This window comes from Lathyrus oleraceus, chromosome 7 (genome assembly GCF_024323335.1).
Source record: "Lathyrus oleraceus cultivar Zhongwan6 chromosome 7, CAAS_Psat_ZW6_1.0, whole genome shotgun sequence".
In the NCBI taxonomy this organism is placed as follows: domain Eukaryota; kingdom Viridiplantae; phylum Streptophyta; class Magnoliopsida; order Fabales; family Fabaceae; genus Lathyrus; species Lathyrus oleraceus.
This window is the reverse complement of record NC_066585.1, coordinates 146,471,846-146,495,085: the sequence shown is the minus strand read 5'-3', so window position 1 is coordinate 146,495,085 and position 23,240 is coordinate 146,471,846. Positions and strand designations below refer to the sequence as shown.

Genomic DNA, 23,240 nt, shown 5'->3' with positions numbered 1-23,240 from the left:
GCCTATTTCCTTCTCCTGCAAAATCCAAGAAAAGCAGAAAGTGTATGTGGGGAGAGAGAGAAAGAGAGAGAAAGAAGATGGTAAGATTTTCAACCATACTGCACTACACTGCTACCCTTGTTAAAAAGAAGGGAAAAAAAAAGAGACAAGGACCCATATAAAAAACAAAACAACCAACAGAAGAAAAAGCAAAAGGTTAAAATTTCAAAAGCAATACCAAAATCCCAATGGGAGAATCTTTCTTCCTCTTCAACCGTGCAAGCTGATCCCACCTTGCCTCTCTCTCTCTCTCTCCTTCTTTTTATGCTCTCTCTTTCTCTTTTCATATCTTCACTTTCTCTCTCATTATCATAGAGAGACATAAATCTTACATAGACAAACAAACCAACATTTTCTCAGCTTCATTCTGGCATCTTCTTATAGTGTATATATATATTCATGGGATTTTCATGTGGGGTTCACTTTGTAAGTTTTCTTCTTCTCTTGGTCAAAGACATAGTAGATTCATTCTATAATGTATTCATGAAAGATATTATACTAATTTTGTACATTTTAGGAAGAAAAGGAGATGGAGTTTTCCTTAATAGATGAGAGTATTGCAACTACACAGAGCAGTATCATCATGGAAGTGTACCATCATCCTCATCTGAGGGTTGATAACACAGATTTCTTCCCAGTGGAGCACCCTTTAGAACCACCCGATGAAGATCGTCCTGTGAAATGTCCAATGCCTGAATCTTCAGTCATTAGTGTAAGCATGTGCTATTATTCATTCTCTTGTTATCTACTTATCTTAAAGATGGCAAAGCATGTTTGCATGGTAAAGAATTTTAAACAATGCAGCATTCTTCTTTATGTTTACTTTATGCTTTCCTGCACATGCTATGTTTCTGCATTTGCCTTCTACTTGTGTTCAAATTAGAAATTTCATGTGGTGTGCTTTATGTGCAATATAATAATAGATAATAATACTGAAAGGATTAGAATGGTACAATGGTAAGAGTTTATTTTCATTATTCAATGTATTTTGCAGTTCATTCTGAAGTTGAGGAAATAATGAATATTTTAAAAACATAACTTTTGCAGGATGAAAGGATGCATGAAAAGAGGAAAACAGAAAGCATTAGAAAGAGAGAGGAGATATCTGGGGCAGGACGAAGAACAGCTGCCACGGACACGGGAGCCCCGGCTCGAGGGGTACGAAAGAGGCATCACACTCTCACTCATGGATCTGGAGGAGACATTGTGATGACTCCATTGATGAGAATGCCAAGTCTCCCTCCCCTACAATCCCAGAATATCACTATCTTTCAAGTGCTTCAGCAATTGGACAAGTTTGAGTCTTAACAAAGAACTAAATTATATGCAAAGAGTGATGCGTTTTGATCATAAGCTAGGAACTTCAAAATAGTGCAGGGCCAAAGCATTGATGGATGAAGAGCCCCCTTGTTTTCATCATATGTTGTTGTCGAAAAGAATGTATCATTCATGTTTTTTATTCGTGAGACATTATTATACTTTAAAGTGTTTGAAATCAGCGAATTATACAATTCTAATTACTTGTCTTTTTAATTTATTTATACAAATGTTATGAGTTACTAGTAATGATTATGTTAGTTTTCAAGGTTTGAACTCATTTAGCATCCCTTAGCTCATCAATCGAGCTACCTTTGTGGACAGTTCTAATTACTTGTTAAAATACTATGCATGGAAGTTCAAAATCAAAGCCTCCATCTCATAAAAAATGTGTGGAGTGAGATTCATGTAGATCAACTTTCCTTTGTCCAAAAGACAAATGAAAAGAACAAACACAGAAGGAAAACATGCACAATATCAATCAAACAGACAATTCTTTTTTTAATCTCAGGAGCATAAAAAGAAGAAAGCATCTTGACTGCTATACAGCTCAACAGTGGCAAAAATGTTGCTACATATTCTGACAAATATAAACGGTTTGTGGAGACTTCTATTATACAAAGTTTACTCTGTGTAAGGGTTAGGGAATCATTGCAAGTTTAAGCCTGAACATTCTGCTTTGATCTATCATTTTCTCCCAATTCACCTTCCCCACAAGCTTTTCTGCATTCACAACATATTGTGCAGAAAACATAATGATTTTTTTCCTAGATAATTTGCTTACATTTAGTAAAATAATTGGCACATCAAGAATCAAGATATGCAAGTCCTAAGAGAGACCATTTTATTCATTCTATAAGGGAAATGCCAAGGGCAACAGCCATGCCCATTGTCAGTGAGATTATATGGACGGCTGTACTTCTAAACGTCGTCTTGCCATTGTTATTCATTTCTGCAAGCACTCCTGCAATGGCTATGTATATAAATCCACCTGCTGTAAATCCCTGTTAAATAAGAGACAGTCAGTGCCAAATTTTGTTTACAACTCAACCAACAGGTACATCATGAAAGATTCCTCACCTCAATCAGAGATGACTGCCCAGGATCTTTCCCCCAAACCAGAGCCTGTACCAAAAAGAAGAAATGTATTATATCAATCTATTTGAACATACTAATAATTGTAGATGCAAAACTTACAATTGTCCAATGACTCAATCGGCAAATTCCCTCACGTAAAACGGCTTTTAAAGTTTTATAAGTTCCATAAAAGTTTAGAAATCATAGCTTGGATATGGTACAGGAATTTAAGAATATGATTTTAATTTAGTTACAAACATATTTTGAATTTTTCCCTTTTTGAAACAGGTAACTGGACTATCCTTTTGTTTCCCCAAATGCTCATTTACTTAAATTAGCTCTTCCAGTCACTAATTTTGAATACAATATGATTCATAAGGTGACTTAAGTCCTAACTACAAAATTCATGACACTATTGTCAATATGCATATTATTTTTTTATGATAACAAAAATCAGATTAGGGGAGGTACATCTCATGCAAGGTCAGAAAGAGTCCCCTCATTGAGGATTTACAGTGGAATTTACATTTAACCTGCCAACTAAGGAATTCGAGACTTGAACCAATATGTACATTTCTATTTTGGTTAAATGTTGGATGCATATATGGTGTTAGGGAATCCATTAAACATCTCCCTATTGAATGAAGGCAACACTCACCAATGCAGTGCCTGCGAGTGCCACAAGTGCTGATAAAAAGTTGAAGAACAAAGCTTTTGGTATGCTGAAACCAGATCTTATCAAAATACCAAAATCACCAACCTGTATGCAGAAAAGTTACTACACTCAAAGCATTATAAATCGACACATAATAAAGTTAGAAATGGTAAAAAGAGTGATCCCTTGCAGCAGTTTTGTTTCCCCAATTAAAACATCATATAACCTAATATTGAATATATATTTCCCTGAAAAGAGACTACCATAACCGTAATAGCCATCACATCAGCTGAGTCGAGACACGAGTGACTACAACAGAGATTTAAGACCTTGATCATGAAAGCAAGATACTTAATATCTTGCATCTCAAGCTAGACTGGCCATAATTGCAAACGTCCGCTGAATCTAGACACGGCAGTGACTACAACCGATATTTAAAACCTTGGTTATGAAAGCAAGATACTTAATATCTGGGATCTCATGCTAGATTGATCATAGTTGCAAAAGTAAGCATGAAGCTCTCTTTTTCATGACAGAATGTTGGTAACTACTAATTAGCTGTTAGAAATATTAATATGGAAGGTGAACCCACGATCGCTTATTTCTCCAACCCTTGTCTTCTTTTTCCCCAAATCACCTTTCACTTCTGAATCCGTATAACGATTGATCTTTTATGCAGGAAGCAAGTTATCTTTCATAGCATCGAACAGATTCAACCATTATAAGGATTACAAAGTAATTATGACTTTATCTTCATTTTAACTGACTAGGAATTAAAATTTATATAATTTATATAACACTTCTTTGTATTCCAACGAGAACCCTACCCAAGTATCTAAAAATACGTAAGTATTTCACATTGATAATACATGTATTGGCCGCCAAATAACTAATGGAATAATATAATTATGATATTTGCAAGGTTTCTTGAAACATATGCAAACCAACTGTTTTTCAATACCGAAATCGAAAGCACTAAATATGATCAGCAACAAGAAAAATGAAGTGTCTTCCAGCTAAACTTGAGCTAATTTTTCTTGTTCAGATTAGTGACCAAAATAACTAAGCATTTTATGTAGTTCAAGCAACAAGAAAAATGAAAGAAGTATAACCATATATAATATTAGGACACAAAAGACACATACATATTTGCTGCATATCATCAAATTAAACAGACAAACTTTAATACCTTTTGTAATTGTCCGCTACAACCTATGTTATGCCTAACTAAATGAGATGCTGAGGTAAAATGTTATAAATATTGACATCAAATTGAGCATGTTATAGGATGAGGATGAATTTGAACCTCTTGAGGAATTTCATGTGCCAACAAAAACAGAGTTCTAGACCAGCCACCAACTGATCCATGAAGCATGAATGCACTTCCTAATGCAATTCCATCAGTGAAATTATGCTGCAATATTAACAGAGTTTACATGAATAATGGAAAACTTTCCTTCAATTAAACAAACAAAAGGTCAATACAACTTACAACTCCATCAGAGAAAAGATTGAGATAGCCAAACACAAGACTACTTGCTGGTCTAACTGGTTCTTTAACAATTGAAGGTTTGATATTATCAGTGGAGCTATCTTCAGCATTATCATTGAGACTATCATCTTTGGTTGTATTGCTTCCAATTCTCTGTAATGCAAGAATTCATACATCATATGTCAGTTAATTTTTTCTCATCAGTCATCATTTTCAATGTACCTTTCAACCTAAATGAAGCTAAATCACACTAAGAAAATAAGCTGCTCGGGTTTCACCTCTAAACAGTACTACAAATGATATGAAGCAGTTATATATGTCTAATAACAAACCTACTATGGCTGTTGAAGTTTTGCTTATCTTATCCTATTATCCTACTTATCTTTAATAACTAGCACAACTAGCCAAACATCCGATATTACACCAATGTTAAATAGTAAAAGTCCTAGCATAGCTGTGACATCAATAATGCTTCAAGCCTAACAAATAATGTTCCAACCTTAATCAAGTGTAATGAAATGCCCATCTTACCTTTCTAAGAGAAGATTCAGTTTGAGCTAGCTTATCTCCCTTCAATGAGTCATGTGATACCTGATTGTCTTCTTTCCCCTCATCTACCAATCTCTCTTTCTTTGTTTTGATAGACTGTGACTGATTGTTGACATCAGAATTATTATCATCTTCCAATTTTTTCTTGCTGTTGTGGTTATGGTGGTGGTGTCCATGCCCCCACGAATTAGCTCCTCCTGAGTTTTCTTCGACATACCTCACTAGCTTCTCCACAAGAAGAAAGAGTACAATTCCAGCTGCAAGAACCAGAAAACTTAATAAGAATGAGTGGCTCTAAGAACCCATCTAAATAATACCAATTTCTAAATATAAAAAACTGACAAGAGAAATCTAGAGTAGTGTTGTCAAATATCGGTCATGACGACGCCATAGTGGATTGTGGTGGCGTTACAACCAAATTGCCATGGCCAATTTGTGAAGGATGGCGGTTCCATGACGTTTTATGGTGGATATGTCGGCTTAAAATGGCAAACTTTTGGCTTTCAGCTATTTGCAATTAATAACACGGATTTAGAGATGAAAGAGATCAATCACAACCACAGAAAATGTATAAATACTTCCTTTCTCTGATGCTAAAGTTATTAATTACCTAAACGAAGATAAGATAAATCAAAACTTATTCCGTGCAATTAGTTAGTGGAAGAAAAAGAAGCCAATAATCCAAAATATATGTATACGAGGTGAATAATTGACATGGTTTGTAAGATACGTCAAGCATATTACTACTAACCTAGGATTGACATTCCTGTAGAAAGATCAGCTAAGGAATGTGAATGTCCATGTCCAGAACTAGCATCATGGCCATGGTCATGGTCTGCATGGTCGCTGTGAGAATGGGAATGTTCACCACCTACAAGTAAATACAATCATAAAGTATGTAGACAAAGAGATAACAATTTTTAGAGAAGAAAAATATTATTTGAAGACATGTTCTGATGCATAGCATACCAAAAGCGTGTGGTAGTTGGTGAAGAAAAGCATCCCCCAACATAGCTCCTGCCTGAAAAAGAAACGGTAAATGAGCATGAAGCAAAAAAGTGAACCAGAAACAAAAGTTGAAAAGGTAGAAATTTAACCAAGTTACTGACAGAGAGTAATTTAGTAAGTTTTCTAAGTTGCCAGCATGCCGGCAATCATAAACTTACAAACATAAAGTATAAAAATGCCATAATGAGGAAAAGTCCCAAAGATGGTCAGAAAGAAGTACGGGCCATATGTGTAATTTTATTTAATATATACTCAATAACTTTTCCTCAAAAAATCAATTTAGAAGAGTCACCCTAGCAAATATTTTTTCAAATATACATTGACCTATATCATAAGTTCACAAAAGTATCCAAATTTAACACAAAAAACTATGGTATCTTAGTCAGAAGAAATGCCATTATCAATAGATTCAATACTGAACAACGTAAGACATGAAACTAAGCATATAAAACACACTGAGAGATCCTTTAACATTGAAGGCAAGTGCACATAGGAATGTGTGCATAAAGTGAAAAATGGAATTCATGTGACATAGAAAATACTTGAGGATGATCAAAATGGAATAGAACAAGCATAGTTCGGAGGTACTAAATGAGGTCATAATTATCAGAATTTTACATTTGCTACGGGGAAGGGATAATCATAGTCATCAATGTGAAAGAATTTATCAAAAAGACGTGCTTCTATATGATGAATCAAACCAAAAAAAATGGGAAATACAAGAAAGTCAAGCAGAGCTTATTAGTCTCTTTCTATGTAGCACCGACACTTTAGGTTAAAGGAGTGGCGGACACGTGTGGATTTTCAAACAAGTCATTGTTCGGTACTCATATAACACCCGACAAGCTTGAAACACTCAATTTTAGTGCCACAATATATATATTTTTAGGGTGAAAGACGTTGTCTAATAGATCATTATCCTGTCTTAGAATACATTATTTAATGAAACAAAGTATTCGAATTGTATACTATGCCTATTAATGAAAGAAGAGCAATCAAAAGAGAGCAAGATAGTGAAACCAAAGAAAGAAGCTTGAAGAAACCTGACCCCAAATAAAGCCAATGAATCGACAACCGCCTTTGATGGTTTCCCTTGAACTGAAACAGATGAATAACCCGTATTACTCAAATTTGTGTGCTGTAAGTAGCAATTTTACATTGAGAAATTAACAATTTGTATTGCATGAAACGAAATGACATAGAAACTGCTTACTAAAAATTACAGGCAGCAAAATGAGGCAAATCAGGGAAGCCATGCTAACCAGAAATGAACAGCCCAATGCATTCAACCAAAGACCTAAAATACAAAATAAGTAAATACACCATGTAAATATCAAATACTAAACCCTAAATTTTGGGGAAAATACCTAAACCCGATAATTCAGTGGAGCCAGTAAAGTGAAGGTCGTGATGTGGTAAACCAAACCCGTAGAGTTTCATATCCTCCTCTTCCGCTAACTCCTCCGGAAGCATCGACTGGCGAACATGGCCATGATCATGATCATGGTCATGATCATCATGATCATGGTGATGGTGATGATGATGGTGATGACCATCTCCACCGCCACAGTGATGATGATGAATATTAGATTCAGAATGAGAGTGACCTTGATGTGCAGTTACCAGATCCAAAAAGGAGCATAGAAACAAACACAAGAAAACGAGTAACGACGATTCAACTCTCTTTCTTCTTCTACTACTACTACTCAATGCCATTGCCATGAAATTGAAAGGGTGAAAAGAAAAAGTGGACTTCAGTTGAATTAAGAGCGTGAGTTGCAAGTGCCTTCAATTGTGATGTAGCAGACGATAATTAAGAACAGTATGATAACGGCGATTATAATCCCGAACATTATCACATCCATTTTTAACTAGTGTGACATTTTATTGGGGAATTAAAATAAATATACCTTTTGTTGCTTCTTTTGATTTCTTTTCTTTTATTTTATTGAGATTCTACTAGTTTCACTACTATGCTTGTATATAGGGGTGGGGATTTGCTACCTTACCTTTGATGCCTTACCTTTGATGCCTTTGGTGTAGTATTTTGGTATACAAATGAATAATTAAAATGTTATATTTTGTTGAGAGAGAAAAAAAATTATTAGAAAGACATAAAGAGGTTTTTTTACCCAAATAATCCATTTTTTCAAGAAAATTATCAAAATATTCTAAGTTTCAAAAAAATTTCCAAAATACCCCACTTTTAGGAGGAGTCGCCAATTGAATTGGAGACTCATCTTAAAACTTGAATGGAGGCGCCAATTGGATTGGCTAGGGCAGGTGCCCTAGCCAATCCAATTGGCGCCTATGTGTAGGTTTTAAGAGGAGTCGCCAATTCAATTGGAGACTCCTCCTAAAAGCCTCAAATGACAAAACCTTCAACATAAAAGTTGTAGATATTTTCAAGACAATGAATTTGGACTTAAATTTTGCATCATTTGAATTTTTGATGAGAAAGTTATGGGCACTTGAAGTTGGACTTTTTCACATTTCAATGGCTTTGGTCCAAAGTGACCTATAATATTTTGTATTATCACATGTGTTTCTTTTAGAATTATGAAATTTTGTCCAACATAACAATTGAAGTAGACATCTTAAAATTTCAAATGCACTTGGTCCCACCTCAAAATCATAAAAAATGAGTGAGTTAGGTCCTTGGGAAGTTGACCCAAAATTAAGGTTTCAGTCAAAATGACCTATAATGTTTTGAAATAAATGATGACCTTCCAAGTTTCAAATGGATTTTTGATGAACATGAAAGTTGTTCATATGGTTCTTAAGAACATTTTCCTCTTGGGGTCATCTTCATTTGACAAACACATCAAAAGTGGGGTCATCTTCAATTGGAGATTCCTCCTAAAATGCAGTTTTTTGTGTTTTATGGTATAAGTGAAAGATAAATTTGATATAATACGATTTGATATTAACAAAGTTTGGAGTTTACACAAAGAAACCTAATGGTGATGACCGGGATCACCTAACCGACCTCCGGTCCCACATCCTCTAGCTACCCTAACCCTTGGCCCTAACCCACGTTGACGATTATGCACCGGTGTTTGATCATCTAAGGGGCCAGGAGCGTCACTACCAACTACAGGAGAAGGTCCGTTGAGGTATTCAGACAACTCAGCATAGTCTTCAGTATGCAATGATGGTGTACCGCCGTAGTTGAGCTCATGACCCATGCCAGAGAAATTGGGATGTGGTTGACTCATGGATGGTCGACCGAGACGGTTGAAGGGAGACATGGGTGTGAATGATGCGTCGAGGAAAGTTTGGAAAGGTTGTTGGGGTGTTTGGTAGAGATAGGGTTATGGGATGTTTTGGTTTTGTGATGTTTGGGCTTCTTGGCTACGGTAGGAGGATGGGCGGTTGGTGTTTTGCCTAAGGCGACTTTGGTAGGATGATGGTGTGGGTGCTAAACTCCAAACTTTATTAATATCAAGTCGTATTATATCAAATTTATCTTTCACTTATACCATAAAACACAAAAAAATGCATTTTAGGAGGAATCTCCAATTGAAGATGACCCCACTTTTGATGTGTTTGTCAAATGAAGATGACCCCAAGAGAAAAATGTTCTTAAGAACCATATGAAAAACTTTCATGTTCATCAAAAATCCATTTGAAACTTGGAAGGTCATCATTTATTTCAAAACATTATAGGTCATTTTGACTGAAACCCTAATTTTAGGTCAACTTCCCAAGGACCTAACTCACTCATTTTTTATGATTTTGAGGTGGGACCAAGTGCATTGGAAATTTTTAGATGTCTACTTTAATTGTTATGTTGGATAAAATTTCATAATTCTAAAAGAAACACATGTGATAATACAAAACATTATAGGTCACTTTGGACCAAAGCCATTGAAATGTGAAAAAGTTCAACTTCAAGTGCCCCTAACTTTCTCATCAAAAATCCAAATGATACAAAATTTAAGTCCAAATTCATTGTCTTGAAAATATCTACAACTTTTATGTTGAAGGTTTTGTCATTTGAGGCTTTTAGGAGGAGTCGCCAATTGAATTGGCGACTCCTCTACACATAAGCGCCAATTGGATTGGCTAGGGCACCTGCCCTAACCAATCCAATTGGCGCATCCATTCAAGTTTTAAGAGGAGTCACCAATTCAATTGGAGACTCCTCCTAAAAGGGGTATTTTGGGATTTTTTTTTAAACCAGGGGTATTTTGGAAATTTCCTTGAAAAACTGGATTATTTTTGTAAAAAAACCACACAAAGACACCATTAACTAAAGGTAGCCAATCTTTATAATTGCATTGCACCAACATCGCGGATTCGAAAAAGGATGCAGTCGGAATCAGTGCCTTTTGAACCCTTTGATTCAAATCGGATTGTGCAATTTTGACACTTGTGAATACATTATTGAGAATCAAATTGTTGAGATTCCTCTGCAAGATGTAAATAAAATTATTTTTATTTGAGCCAAAATAAATAAATAGTTTTTCCCTTTCAATAATTTAATTTTTATTTGAGTAATTCAAAATTCTAAAATAATTCAATTGAAATTTATTCATTTTTAAAATAATTTATTAAAATTTTGTTTGTCATTTTTATAAAATTTAAAATTTTTAAGTCAGATTAAAAATATGAAAATAGAGATCAGTTTGTAATTTTTAAAAATTTAAAGGGTCCAATTTATAAAATTTAAAAATTATTAAGAATTTATTTGCAATTTTTTAAAAATTTTAAGGATGAATTTTAAATTTTCATAAAATAGGAGGATCATCTTGCAAAATTTGAAAAATTAATAATAAATAATTTAACATTCTCATTAAAGAGAATGAATTAGCAATTTCAAATTAGTTACTTTTTTGGACCATTTATAATTCCTTAAATGCTTAAATAATCTTTTGATCCCCGTAAGTTAGTGAGTTTTTTATTTTTGTCCCTAAATCTTTTTTTATTGTTTGAGTCCCTGCATTTTACTTTCTTGTTGGGGTTAGTTCCTAATGTTAAAGGTTTGTTAAAAAAAGTATATGTGGTAGACGGTATTTAGTTGACTTTTATTTTTAAATTTATGACATGCCACATAATATTCCACGTGGAAATGCAACATGTCCATTATTAAAAAGAAGGATGAAATTAAAAAAAAACTATCATTTTGCAATTTGTTCTCTCTCGCTCTCTTCATCTTCTTCATCTGAAAGTGGGATCCATTTCAGTCTTCTTCTCCATGGTTTCTTCCTCAACTATTAATTGTAATTCGTTTCAAGTTCCAGTATGTGGTTGTAATAGATCAATGAAATTGTGTATCTCAAACTCACTTGAAAATCTTAAATAGAGATATTGAAAATGTCAAAACTATGGGTTAATGTCAAGTTGCAAGTTGTTCATATGGGATGATGAAGTTGAATGAAATGCGTCAAGTGAAGCCAAAAATTCAAGTGAATGCAATTGCATTGTTAAGGAGTTTGAGGTTAGGAGAAAACAGAAGATGAAGTTGAAGTTGGAAAACAAAAGGAGAAAAGCCAATTTGTTCAAGTTATTGTTGATTGTGTCATGGGATATCTTCATCGCTTACCATAAATGGTGGTGAATCTCAGTATAATGTGTCTGTATTTTTTTAGTCCCTGTAATAAGCATTGTTTCTGAATGTTGTCCTTTGTTATACATGTAATGATTATGTAATGAAAGAATATGATGTTTTGAATTTGAGTCCATATATGCTTGTGATTTTATTGTTTTCATCCTTGTTTCATGATGCACTAAAATAAGATACGAGGCAAAAGGGCATAAATAGGCAATAAAGACATATGATAAAGAGGCGTAAACTTAAATAAGATATGATGGTTAATAACATAGGCAAACTACATAAAACCAACATACATAATTAATTTGTTCATGACTCAAAGTACAACATAACCAAGTTGCTCATGACTCAAAGTACAATATAACCAAGTTGCTCATGACTTAAAGTACAATCAAAATACAAGTATTAGAATACATGCAATAAACGCAATTGAAACTAATAAACTAAATTCTCTTAAGAAACTAAACTAGTTTAAGAACATGTTTAACATTTGGAACATGTGCAAACACAACTGCCTGAGGAACATGTTCAACATTTGGAACAGGTGCATACACATCTACCTAAGGAACATGTTTAACATTTGGAACAGGTGCAGACAAAATATAATCATATTGTGAACCACTTATACCAGAGTCATGTGCATTTTGAACATTTGGAGCATATGCATTTTCAACATTGGGAACATACGCAGATTGGGAAGTAACATCATTTACATTTGGTTAAGGTTGTCGTGTCTCAAATGTTGCAACAAGCATTTCAAATTCAGGGTCAACTTCATTTTGACACTCAAAATGGTGTTATTCTTGAGGTTGTTCTTGTGTTGTATTTCCAGATGCAACTCCAGTTCGAGGTTGGGTTTGTTCTTATGTTGTAGTTCCAAATGTAGCTCCAGTTGCAATTTTCTTTGGTTTTCCCTGCACATTTTAATCATGGAATTAAGGATTACACATTGGCATTACCACTAATATAAAGCATGAAGATAAGTAAATACCTTTCTTTTTTTAGCTTCTTAATCAACCATAAGACTAGTACAATTTCTTGCATTATGGCCATGTATCCCACAATTAATGCAAGAATAACTTGTTTGTGTCCTTCCCTTGTTAGGATCTTCATTAGGTTCCTTCCTCCTCGATTTCTTTGGCCTTCCAGGTGCTCTTTTATATGTTGGAGGTAACATTTCTTCAATGTCAACCTCTAGCCACATGTCTTGTCCATTAATCGGGCTTACATTGAAATCATAGCATATCACATAGGTTTCCTTGGAATAATAATCATCCACAAAGTTTTCAGGACATTGGTTCCTAAAACCTAATGCAAATACTACATGTTTACAAGGTATACAAACAAATTCCCAAAAACTACAGGTGCGAGTTCTTTTTGAAATGTCCATTATAAAACTATGTCTTGTATGAACATGTTCAACTTTCCAAATTGTCTCACCATACCAAATTGGAATCTAATTACCAAAATGTTCAACCTCTTTATCTAACCTAAGTCCTGGTATAGGCATTATCCTATGTTACCACCTATAAACTCTTTCTCTTAAGCTAACATTCCTATTTATGATGTAGTTTCTTATTCATTCACACATGGTTAAGATTAGTTTATCCATAGCCACTAATATTGTGTTATTAAATGCATCAGATACATTATTCATAAGCATATCACATTTAGGATAGAAAGAAAAAGCATGCTTACACCATGCTTTGGTAGGTATTTTAGTAAGCCACTCCCAAGTCTTCACATTAATCTCATTCAATTCTTTCATCTTAACTTCCCATGTTTTAATATATGTTGTCTTTGTTGCTGCGATCATCAAGTCCTTAATTTGTGTGCCTCCACCTAACTTATTTTTGAAATTGGCATATAAATGCCTAAGACATAACATGTGCTCCACCCCCTAAAACATTTCTTCAAACACAGGGATTAAACCCTGCAAATTTAATCCAGAAGAAACATATATTAAAGATGAAATCCAAAAAATAGAAAATACATAAGGGATGAAATCCAACAGTCAAACATGCATAAGGGATGAAATCCAACAATCAAACATGCACAAGGGATGAAGTCCAACATAAAAACCATTAATGAAATGTACCTTTTGTTGGTCAAATATGAACACCCATATTTTTTCTTAGCCAATGTCCTTCAAAAGCAAAGTAAAGAACCACCTCCATAACTCATTTGTTTTAGTTTCACAAACACCAAAGGCTAGGGGATAATATTGGTCATTGGGATCTCTCCCAACAACAAAATGCAAGGTCCCTCCATACCAACTACTTTAAAGAAGCTCCACTTATCAGGATCAATGTTTACTATATGTTCATGCCCACATAAGTAACATATTACATTGTCCCTAACAAAATTTCCCCTATAATTAAAGTTCTGAGTTAAAAATCATAACTTTTTGCATCAATCACCTTGCTCAATCGCGCTTTTATTGTGACTACCAATTTCGTCGCGTCTTCCTCACAGTCGCCTCCCACCTCACACAGAATTCCAAATGTTACTATTTCTGAAACCCTAATTTGCAAGGACTAAAACCAAAACTGTAAAATGTAATTCTATGACTTTATTTTTGGTGGGAAATACGTGAACCACATGGAATATTATGTGGCATGACATAAATTTAAAAACAAAAGGCAACCCAAAAACGTCTTTACCTTTGATATTAAGGACTAACGCCAACAAGAAAGTAAAGTGTATGGACTCCAACAAAAAAAGATTTAGGGAAACTCGCTGACATACATGGACCAAAAGACTATTTAAGCCTTCCTTAAATTTAACTTTAATAAAATACTTCATAAATTTACATCATTTTAATAATTCTCCCTGTTCTTTTTATCCAAATAATAGATTTTGGTAAAGTCATTTTGAATTCCCTCAAAAACAACTTCACTTCATTAAAATGCTACATCCAAACATACTCTAAGAGTTAAATTGCAGTGATCGGACATGCAAATGAACTTTTTATTAGTCAGAGTACCTACGCCAACGACATTATTGCTTAAGCCGACATAGTCTCATGCAAACCTTCAGCTACTCCAATTGACATCAAGCAAAAGTTCAGTACCTTTACCAACACTCCATATGACGATCATATATTATATCAGAGTCTTGATGGTGCTTTATAATATCTCATATTTACCCGTCCTGACATCTCATATGTTGTCCAACAAGTGTGTCTTCACATGCATGCTCCATACATTGAGCACATGCTTGCATTAAAACGCTTCTTACGTTATGTTCAAGGCATCTTACAATATGTGTTACATATCAATCCTTCTACTATTGAGTAGTTTGTTTTCTACACATATGGTGATTGAGATGGATGTCACGACACTCGTCGATCTACTTCAGGTTATTGAGTTTTTCTTGGTGACAGCCTAATTTCACGGTCTTCCAAGAGACAACCCACACTTTCTCATTCCAGTGCAGAGGCTGAGTACCGGGGCATTACTAATGTGAATTTAGAATCATGTTGACTCTGCAATCTTCTTTTGAAACTTCATTTTCCTATTTACTAAGTTACTCTTGTGTACTATGACAATGTTAGTGCCATCTACCTATTCGATAATGTATAATAAATTTTTTTATATAACTAAAAAACTTATTTCAATTTTTCAGAACTTGTTATTTTGAGAGTATTATTAGAAAAAAAATATTATGGGTTTTGTTTTTAAAATTCAAAAGTATTTAACTAAATTCATATGATTTGGGGGTATAGGTACAAATTGAGAGTATGAAAGCCACTTTTCCACTCACAACACAAATTACCCAACTCGTTTTTTAGGGCTCCGAACTTGCTAGAAACCCAAACCCAACTTCAAACAAAATCCATAACTCGTTCAAATTTGAATTCCCGCTCCAAACACCAAAACAACCGTTAGATTCTTCCACTCCATCCTTTTTTTTTCAAATTATCAAATCAAAATTTCATTCAGCTCTTCACACTGATTCACATTTCTCACTTCTCTCTCTCTATAGAAAAACCACCGACGACACCACCTCCGTGTCAACCACCGACGACACCACCTCCGTGTCAACCACCACACCTTCCACCATGGAAAAGCGACCTCTCCAAACCAGCAATGCCGCAAACATTCCTTCGAAAACAATCGAAGAAATGTACCAAAAGAAATCACAGCTCGAACACATTCTCCTCCGTCCCGATACCTACGTCGGTTCAATTGAAAAACATACTCAAAATCTCTGGGTTTACGAAAATGACGAAATGGTTCACCGTTCCATTTCCTACGTACCTGGTCTTTACAAAATCTTTGACGAGATTCTCGTCAACGCCGCCGATAACAAGCAAAGAGATCCATCCATGGATTCGCTCAAAGTTATCATCGACCCTGAAGGGAACACGGTTTCGGTTTACAATAACGGAGACGGTGTTCCGGTTGAGATTCATCAGGAAGAGAAGGTTTACGTTCCTGAGTTGATCTTCGGTCACCTTCTTACTAGCAGTAACTATGATGATAATGTCAAGAAAACTACTGGTGGTCGAAATGGTTATGGTGCTAAGCTCACCAATATCTTTTCAACTGAGTTTATCATTGAGACTGCCGATGGACGTCGTCTGAAGAAGTATAAGCAGGTAGTGATTTGTTTCTTGATTTTAGGGTTGGATTTGGTGTTCAATTTCTTAATCATTATGTTTTTTGTTTTCTTTTTATCTGAATTTGATTGATTATTTATTAATTTAGGGTTTTAATGTTTGGTTTTATGAGTTGAAATTGAATTTGTTGGAATATTTGTTTGTTTGCAAATCATAATGAAACATGATTTTTTGTTACTTAAATTTAATATTCCTTGTATATATATTGATGATTGGTTTTGATATGAAGGTTTTCTCAAACAATATGGGGACGAAGTCTGAACCAGTGATAACCAAATGCAAAGCTAGTGAGAACTGGACCAAGGTGACCTTTAAGCCTGACTTGGAGAAGTTCAAAATGACCTATCTTGAAGAGGATGTTGTTGCTTTGATGAAAAAGCGTGTTTTGGACATGGCAGGATGCCTTGGAAAGACTGTTAAGGTTGAACTCAATGGAACCTTGATTCGTTTTAAGTCGTTCCGGGATTACGCTGATCTCTTTCTAAAATGTGCTGAGAAGTCTAAACCCACACCCCTGCCAAGGTTTGTTTCTACAGACACTTAGTTTGAGAACTCAATCTTAGAGCATGTCTGTTTGTTTTCCGTTGTTGTTATATAATAACTTGATTTTGTTGTTGTTTGTTATTAGGATTCATGCCAAAGTAGGTGATAGGTGGGAGATCTGTGTGAGTCTAAGTGATGGGCAATTTCAACAGGTGACTAGCAAAGCAAACTTCTAAAGTATAGTAATTTGGAGGCTCATTGATGTTAATTTTGTCTCACACCTTAATTTGTTCTTTTCCAGGTCAGTTTTGTTAATTCCATTGCTACAATCAAGGGTGGAACTCATGTTGATTACATTACAAATCAGATTACTACCTATGTAATGAATAAAGTAAATAAGAAAAAGAAGGATGCTAATGTGAAAGCTCACACTGTAAAGAATCATTTGTGGGTTTTTGTCAATGCTCTGATTGACAACCCTGCATTTGATTCTCAAACTAAGGAGACACTAACAACTAGACAAGCTAGTTTTGGTTCTAAATGTGATGTTCCAGAATCAATGCTTAAGGATGGTAAGTAATGAATAATTTGTTTGTAATTGGATCAATTAGAGAAGTTTTTTTTACACTCACATGTTGTAAATCTACGCAGTTGAAAAATCTGGAATAGTGGACACCCTCCTATCATGGGCAGATTTTAAACAAAGTAAAGATCTGAAAAAAACTGATGGATCTAAGACCCAGAGGATTCGTGGGATTGTCAAGCTTGAGGATGCCAATGATGCCGGTGGAAGGAACTCTGAGAAATGTACCTTGATACTGACGGAGGGAGATTCTGCTAAGGCTCTTGCGGTTAGTTGTTGTCTATTGTTTATTCTATATACCAATAGAAAGAAATGCATTACAATTTTTGGTGTTTACAAGAGAAGAGTTGGAAACATATATTCATTTTAATTTGAAGTATGTCATCTCAAGTCCCCCAACATTTACAAAGAATAATGAGAGTTTATAACTTAATTTGGTTTTTTCTTCTTTTGTTGTATGAAGATGGCCGGGCTCTCTGTAGTGGGCCGAGACCATTATGGTGTGTTTCCGTTGAGAGGAAAATTGCTCAATGTGCGGGAAGCTAGTAGCAAACAGATAATGGACAATGAAGAAATTCAAAATATAAAGATTCTTGGACTGCAGCAAAACAAGGAGTACACAAATGTGAAGTCTTTGAGATATGGTCATTTGATGATTATGGCTGATCAGGTGAGGGTTACTTGCTTAAAGATCATAGTTTAATAATATTTTGATTTTATGCTCAGTTTCCATAGAGTATGATGAGACACAACATATTATAGATGATTTTCTTAACCACTGTAGTTATAAAAGCTCAAATTTATGTGTGATCCAGGATCATGATGGCTCCCACATCAAAGGGCTTCTGATTAACTTCATTCATTCCTTTTGGCCATCACTGCTTAAGGTTCCATCTTTCATGGTTGAGTTCACTACTCCCGTTATAAGGGTTAGTAGATTAATGTTGCATGTTTTCTATTTTATTTGGTCATGAATTCCTTTGAATTGTAGATATCTTAAGTAAATGTCTCTTTTGGGTATTATACATTTATCTTTCACTGCAGGCTTCTCATTCAAATGGTACAATAGTATCATTTTATTCCATACCAGAATATGAAGCATGGAGAGAAAGATTGGGGAACAGTGCAGCTAGTTGGAAGATAAAGTACTATAAGGTTTGTTGTTTTAACTTGTAAGCACAGGAAACTCCATATTATGTTTAGAATTCTTCTTTCACTGTTTGCCTATTTTGTTTTTGGTGTTTATGCAGGGGTTGGGTACAAGTACTCCCAAGGAAGGGAGAGAGTACTTTAGAGATCTTGATAAGCACAAAAAAGACTTCATTTGGGAAGATGATTTTGATGGAAATGCAATTGAGATGGCATTCAGTAAGAAAAAAGCTGAAGATAGGAAGATCTGGATGCGTAATTTTGAGGTGTGATTACCAAATAATTTGCTTACAAAAGCTTATTCTTCTAGGCTGTATAGTTATCATATATTTTACAATCTTCGTTGTTGCAGCCTGGCACCTGTCGCGATCATAAAGAGAAACTTATAAACTACAAGGACTTCGTTAACAAGGAGCTTATATTGTTCTCAAGGGCGGATCTCCAAAGGTCCATTCCCTCAATGGTTGATGGTCTTAAACCTGGTCAAAGGAAGATTCTTTTCTGCTCATTTAAGAAAAAGTTGTTCAAAGAAATAAAAGTTGGTCAATTTATTGGTTATGTGTCTGAGCACTCTGCTTACCACCATGGTGAACAAAGTCTTGCAAGCACAATTATTGGAATGGCACAGGATTTTGTGGGCAGCAACAACATCAATCTTCTCAAACCAAATGGTCAATTTGGTACTCGAAACTTGGTGAGATAAACATGCATAAGCCTTTGTTGCAAACATTCACCACATTTTTTTATTAAAATTGTACTTACTCGATAATTTGCTTTTTCTAGGGTGGTAAAGACCATGCAAGTTCCAGATACATTTACACCGAGCTAAATACTGTTACTCGTTGTCTTTTCCATGAGGATGATGATAAACTTCTTGAGTACTTGAATGAGGATGGGAGGTCCATTGAACCAAACTGGTATTTTGTTTTCTCCTTTCTTTGTAAAGGCTATCTTGTTTGAAGTTATTAATTAATAACAACTAAGGAACATTATATACACAGAACTGATTCAAATCCTGTTTGACATCACAGGTACATACCAATTATACCTTTGGTTCTTGTAAATGGTAGTGAGGGAATTGGGACAGGTTGGAGTTCTTACATTCCCAACTATAATCCACGAGAGATAATTGCCAATGTTAGACATTTGTTGAACAGTGAAGAAATGGTGCCAATGGATCCATGGTACAAAGGATTTAGAGGAAGCATTGAGAAAAGTGCCAAGGAAGGAGGCTATATAGTCAACGGTGAAGTTGTTGAAATAGACGAACAGACTTTCAAAATCACAGAGCTTCCTATACGGAAGTGGACTCAAGATTATAAGCAGTTCCTTGAATCCATAACTGATGGAACACCTAATGTCAAGGATCCTCTCATTGAGGTAACCTGACTTAAACGTTACTCACCATATACACAAGCTTAATTTCTCCCTTTTTTTAATTTGAAAATTTTCTGGTTGCAGGATTTCAGGCAAAATGGAGATGACGCAATAATAGACATTGAAATCAAGATGAAGGCAGAAAAAATAGCTACAATCTTGCAAGAAGGATTATTCAAGAAATTCAAACTGACCAGCACTATTAGCACAAGCAACATGCACCTTTTTGATGCAGAGGGAAAAATTAAGAAATTTGAGACTCCAGAACAAAGTATAACCTTTGCAATGAATAATCATTTTCAATCACCATATCTTACAATGTTTTTTGTACTAACTTTTTTGTGCCATTCCTGATGCAGTTCTTGAAGAGTTCTATCCACTTCGTCTGGAGTATTATGAGAAGAGAAAGGTGAGTTTCTGTGGCAATGAGCCAGACATATATTTTGTACCTATTTATAATTAGTATAAACTGAAATGCAAGCTGTGCATGCCTGCAGAAATATATACTGGCCAACCTTCAAAGACTCTTGTTGATTTTGGACAACAAGGTCAGGTTTATATTAGGGGTTGTGAATGGAGAAATTATTGTGAGCAACAGGAAGAAAGCTGATTTGTTGCTTGAGCTGAAGCAAAAAGGTTTTACTCCCATGCCTAAGAAAGGTAAATCTGCAGAACCACAAGTTGCAGGGGCAAATGATGACAATTCAGAAGAGAATGAAGATGCTGAGCAAGAAACTGTGTCTCGGCCTGTCAGTGTTGAAGGAGCAACATGGGGTGACTATGAGTATCTATTATCCTTACCTATTGGAACTTTGACCCTTGAAAGTGTGCAGAAGCTGCTAGATGAAAAGACTGACAAGGAAAAAGAATTTGAGATATTGATGGGAACACCAACAACGTCATTGTGGTTGAAAGATCTAGATGAGTTGGAAAAGAAACTTGATGTAAGAGACAGTTACTGAATTTGTTTAGTTGTATTTGTAAAGAATAAGGTCTGTTTTGTTATCTCTTACATATTAATCTTTTGAACCTGTTTCAGGAGCTAGATAGTAAAGAGGCAGAAGAGGATCGAAAGAGATCAAGCCAAGCAAGTAAAAAGGCCAACGGGTTTGCTACTAAACCCGCAAAGAAGCCGCCACAACCACGAAAGAATACAAAGAAGTCCAAAAGTGTTGAGCCAGAGAATGATAATTCTGCAATGGAAATTGGTAAGCCTTATTTGTTTTAGTAATATCATGTGTATTCTTTTGAATTTTGATATCCATCCTGATATGAACTTTCTCTTTAGAGAATGATGTTGAAGTTGCAAAACCAAAAGGACGGGCAGGTTCTAAGAATATTGAGAAGGTATGCCAATTGCCTAGTTCCTGTATTGCATATTTTCCTCTCAACCAGTGTAGTGCTTACAGTTTCATTTATGCCTACACCAGGAAGCTGATGAGGATATTCTATCTCTTCAAGAACGCTTAGCTGCGTATAACCTTGAATCATCTGGTGAAAAGTCAGGAGGTAAATATTTTTTGGCTGAACTAGTTAAATATTCCGAATCTTCAATTAACTAGCCATGCTAGAATGCTAGAATATACGGGTTACTTACACATGCTAGTGCTGAAGTTGCTTTTTTTTTTTGTCTACAGCCAATGCCATGGATAGTGAAGAACCTGTCCCTGCTGGGAAGAAACAGGTTAACAAAAGGGGCGGTGCTAAAAAGAAGTCAAGTACCATAGTGTTGGAATCGGATAGTGATAATGAAGTTCATGATGTTGATGATGATGACGACTTTGAAGTTCAGCCAAAGGCTGCCCCAGTTAAGAAGGGAGGAAGGAAGCCCGCTGCTCAAAATGCCAAGAAGGCACCTGCAGCCCCCAAGAAAAGAAATGTAGGCACCAAACAATCATTGGGTCAAAAATTATTAACTGATATGTTGCAGCCAGCTGAAAGTACAGGTACATCACCAGAAAAGAAGGTGAGGAAGATGAGGGAGTCACCATTTAACAAAAAGAGTGGCTCTATACTGGGAAGGGCTGCTGGCAAGGATATAAGTCCAATTGCAGATTTGTCTGGAGATTCTGCTTCAAACTCTTCTCCTAGTACTGCAGATGATGAAGTGGTTGAGATTGCACCACAGCCAGCAAGGGCTAGACCTCAGAGGGCCAACCGTGCTCAAAAGATATATGTATTGAGTGAATCCGAGAGTGACGATGATTCTGATGAGGATGCTGAATTATCAGATTTTGAAGAAGATGATGACTAGACTATTCTTTACAATTTAGCTGAAGTTTTATGCATTAATAAAACTACAGTTTGTTCTGTAAAACTTAAATCTGTATCTTACAGATCTGCATTTCTTGATTTGATGACTGAATTAGTTAGTATGAATGCATCAGATATATGCTTTGCCATCTTTTTTCAATTCTTATGGTTTTGTGGATAGTGTCATTTGTTACCAGAAGGTTGAGTCACGAATTGCAACAACACGCACATGATGTGTTCTGTCTTTTAACACTTAATCTTCTACAATTAAAAGTCTTTTCATATTACCTTTCGCAAAAAGTGTCTTATTTAGCAATACAGTTTTTAAAAAATTGATTAGTTTATAATAATAAAATTAATATTATTTATTAAAATGTTAAAATGTTAATTATAATTAATAGAATAATTGAAAATTGTAGAAGTTAATAAATAAGAATATAATATACAAAAAAGAATAATATTTATTGGTGATTTTTTTTATTGAAAATAAATAATCCAAAATAACTACATTTTTAGAAAAAAATCAAAGTAATTATATTTCAAACAAAAAAAATTTGCCCACGTGATGAGACACCTCAAACAGTTACGCATGCAGTGAAATTTTGAACTAATAGGCAGTGAGGCATATAACGTATATATCCATTCTCTAGGAGCATGCGCCATAAGCACTGAATAATGTGTTGTCATGATTTTTTTAACAATAAAATAATATTAAATAAAATGTTTAATAAAAAATAAATTATAATGTTATTAAATTAAATAGAATTACACAACGATTAATAGAAATTTAATGATCCACTCGATCATAATGCGCACCGATTCCACACCTCAGCGCATTCACTTGCCTTCGAGGTCTTCCACGATTTCTCTAAGGTGTCACTTGCCTTCGAGGTCTTCCACGATTTCTCTAAGGTGTTTGGGGTCTCTTAGTATTCACCTGAGGCAAAGGTGATTTGGTACGAGGTTCTTGGAATATTAGTGTCATCTAACAAATCTTTGATCATATATCCCTAGTAGTTGGCGCTGTTGTAATTGAGTTCGGTGTCCATGTTGTCGTAGTTTGGTCGTGTTTTTTGG

The 23,240-nt window shown here is 35.0% G+C and overlaps 3 protein-coding genes across 5 annotated transcripts; 2 read left to right on the top strand and 1 right to left on the bottom strand.

Annotated features, from left to right (window-relative positions):
* Positions 1–206: 206 nt before the first annotated feature.
* LOC127101042 (uncharacterized) lies at positions 207–1,576 on the top strand. 2 transcript variants are annotated; one of them, XM_051038354.1, is made up of 3 exons: positions 207–465; positions 566–751; positions 1,087–1,576. In XM_051038354.1, the coding sequence occupies exons 1-3, from the start codon at positions 439–441 to the stop codon at positions 1,345–1,347; spliced, it is 474 nt and encodes a 157-aa protein (XP_050894311.1). In that variant the 5' UTR covers positions 207–438; the 3' UTR covers positions 1,348–1,576. The 2 variants fall into 2 exon arrangements, with proteins under 2 accessions (XP_050894311.1, XP_050894310.1); XM_051038353.1 differs by having other exon boundaries at positions 211–465; positions 557–751.
* Positions 1,577–1,833: 257 nt separating this feature from the next.
* LOC127101040 (IAA-alanine resistance protein 1) lies at positions 1,834–8,079 on the bottom strand. Of its 2 annotated transcripts, XM_051038352.1 has the most exons (12): positions 7,505–8,079; positions 7,351–7,434; positions 7,186–7,235; positions 6,099–6,150; positions 5,881–6,000; positions 5,112–5,386; positions 4,581–4,733; positions 4,395–4,502; positions 3,092–3,193; positions 2,437–2,481; positions 2,197–2,360; positions 1,834–2,079 (listed from the first exon to the last, which is right to left on the bottom strand). In XM_051038352.1, the coding sequence occupies exons 1-11, from the start codon at positions 7,857–7,859 to the stop codon at positions 2,205–2,207; spliced, it is 1,500 nt and encodes a 499-aa protein (XP_050894309.1). In that variant the 5' UTR covers positions 7,860–8,079; the 3' UTR covers positions 1,834–2,079; positions 2,197–2,204. The 2 variants fall into 2 exon arrangements, with proteins under 2 accessions (XP_050894309.1, XP_050894307.1); XM_051038350.1 differs by having other exon boundaries at positions 1,834–2,360.
* A 7,504-nt stretch (positions 8,080–15,583) lies between these two features.
* LOC127101570 (DNA topoisomerase 2-like) lies at positions 15,584–22,323 on the top strand. Its single transcript, XM_051039022.1, has 19 exons — positions 15,584–16,297; positions 16,548–16,840; positions 16,947–17,013; positions 17,103–17,373; positions 17,453–17,652; positions 17,848–18,054; positions 18,200–18,313; positions 18,429–18,539; positions 18,635–18,799; positions 18,886–19,227; positions 19,317–19,450; positions 19,565–19,913; positions 19,995–20,181; positions 20,270–20,319; positions 20,408–20,854; positions 20,950–21,118; positions 21,199–21,257; positions 21,341–21,419; positions 21,548–22,323. Exons 1-19 carry the CDS (start codon positions 15,758–15,760, stop codon positions 22,162–22,164), a joined length of 4,401 nt encoding a protein of 1,466 aa, XP_050894979.1. The 5' UTR covers positions 15,584–15,757; the 3' UTR covers positions 22,165–22,323.
* The last annotated feature ends 917 nt before the right edge of the window (positions 22,324–23,240 follow it).

What these genes read in the sequence shown, in the direction of transcription:
- LOC127101042 (XM_051038353.1), top strand. Translation starts at nt 439, where the DNA reads ATGGGATTTTCATGTGGGGTTCACTTT. An exon ending in TTTCATGTGGGGTTCACTTT is followed by an intron (nt 466 to 556) that starts GTAAGTTTTCTT and finishes TGTACATTTTAG; the next exon opens with GAAGAAAAGGAGATGGAGTT. An exon ending in CTGAATCTTCAGTCATTAGT is followed by an intron (nt 752 to 1,086) that starts GTAAGCATGTGC and finishes TAACTTTTGCAG; the next exon opens with GATGAAAGGATGCATGAAAA.
- LOC127101570 (XM_051039022.1), top strand. Translation starts at nt 15,758, where the DNA reads ATGGAAAAGCGACCTCTCCAAACCAGCAATGCCGCAAACATTCCTTCG. An exon ending in GTGATGGGCAATTTCAACAG is followed by an intron (nt 17,014 to 17,102) that starts GTGACTAGCAAA and finishes GTTCTTTTCCAG; the next exon opens with GTCAGTTTTGTTAATTCCAT. An exon ending in GTTCTAAGAATATTGAGAAG is followed by an intron (nt 21,258 to 21,340) that starts GTATGCCAATTG and finishes TGCCTACACCAG; the next exon opens with GAAGCTGATGAGGATATTCT.
- LOC127101040 (XM_051038350.1), bottom strand. Translation starts at nt 7,859, where the DNA reads ATGGCAATGGCATTGAGTAGTAGTAGTAGAAGAAGAAAGAGAGTTGAA. An exon ending in CACTGAATTATCGGGTTTAG is followed by an intron (nt 7,435 to 7,504) that starts GTATTTTCCCCA and finishes TTTGTATTTTAG; the next exon opens with GTCTTTGGTTGAATGCATTG. An exon ending in TTTGCTGCCTGTAATTTTTA is followed by an intron (nt 7,236 to 7,350) that starts GTAAGCAGTTTC and finishes CATCTGTTTCAG; the next exon opens with TTCAAGGGAAACCATCAAAG.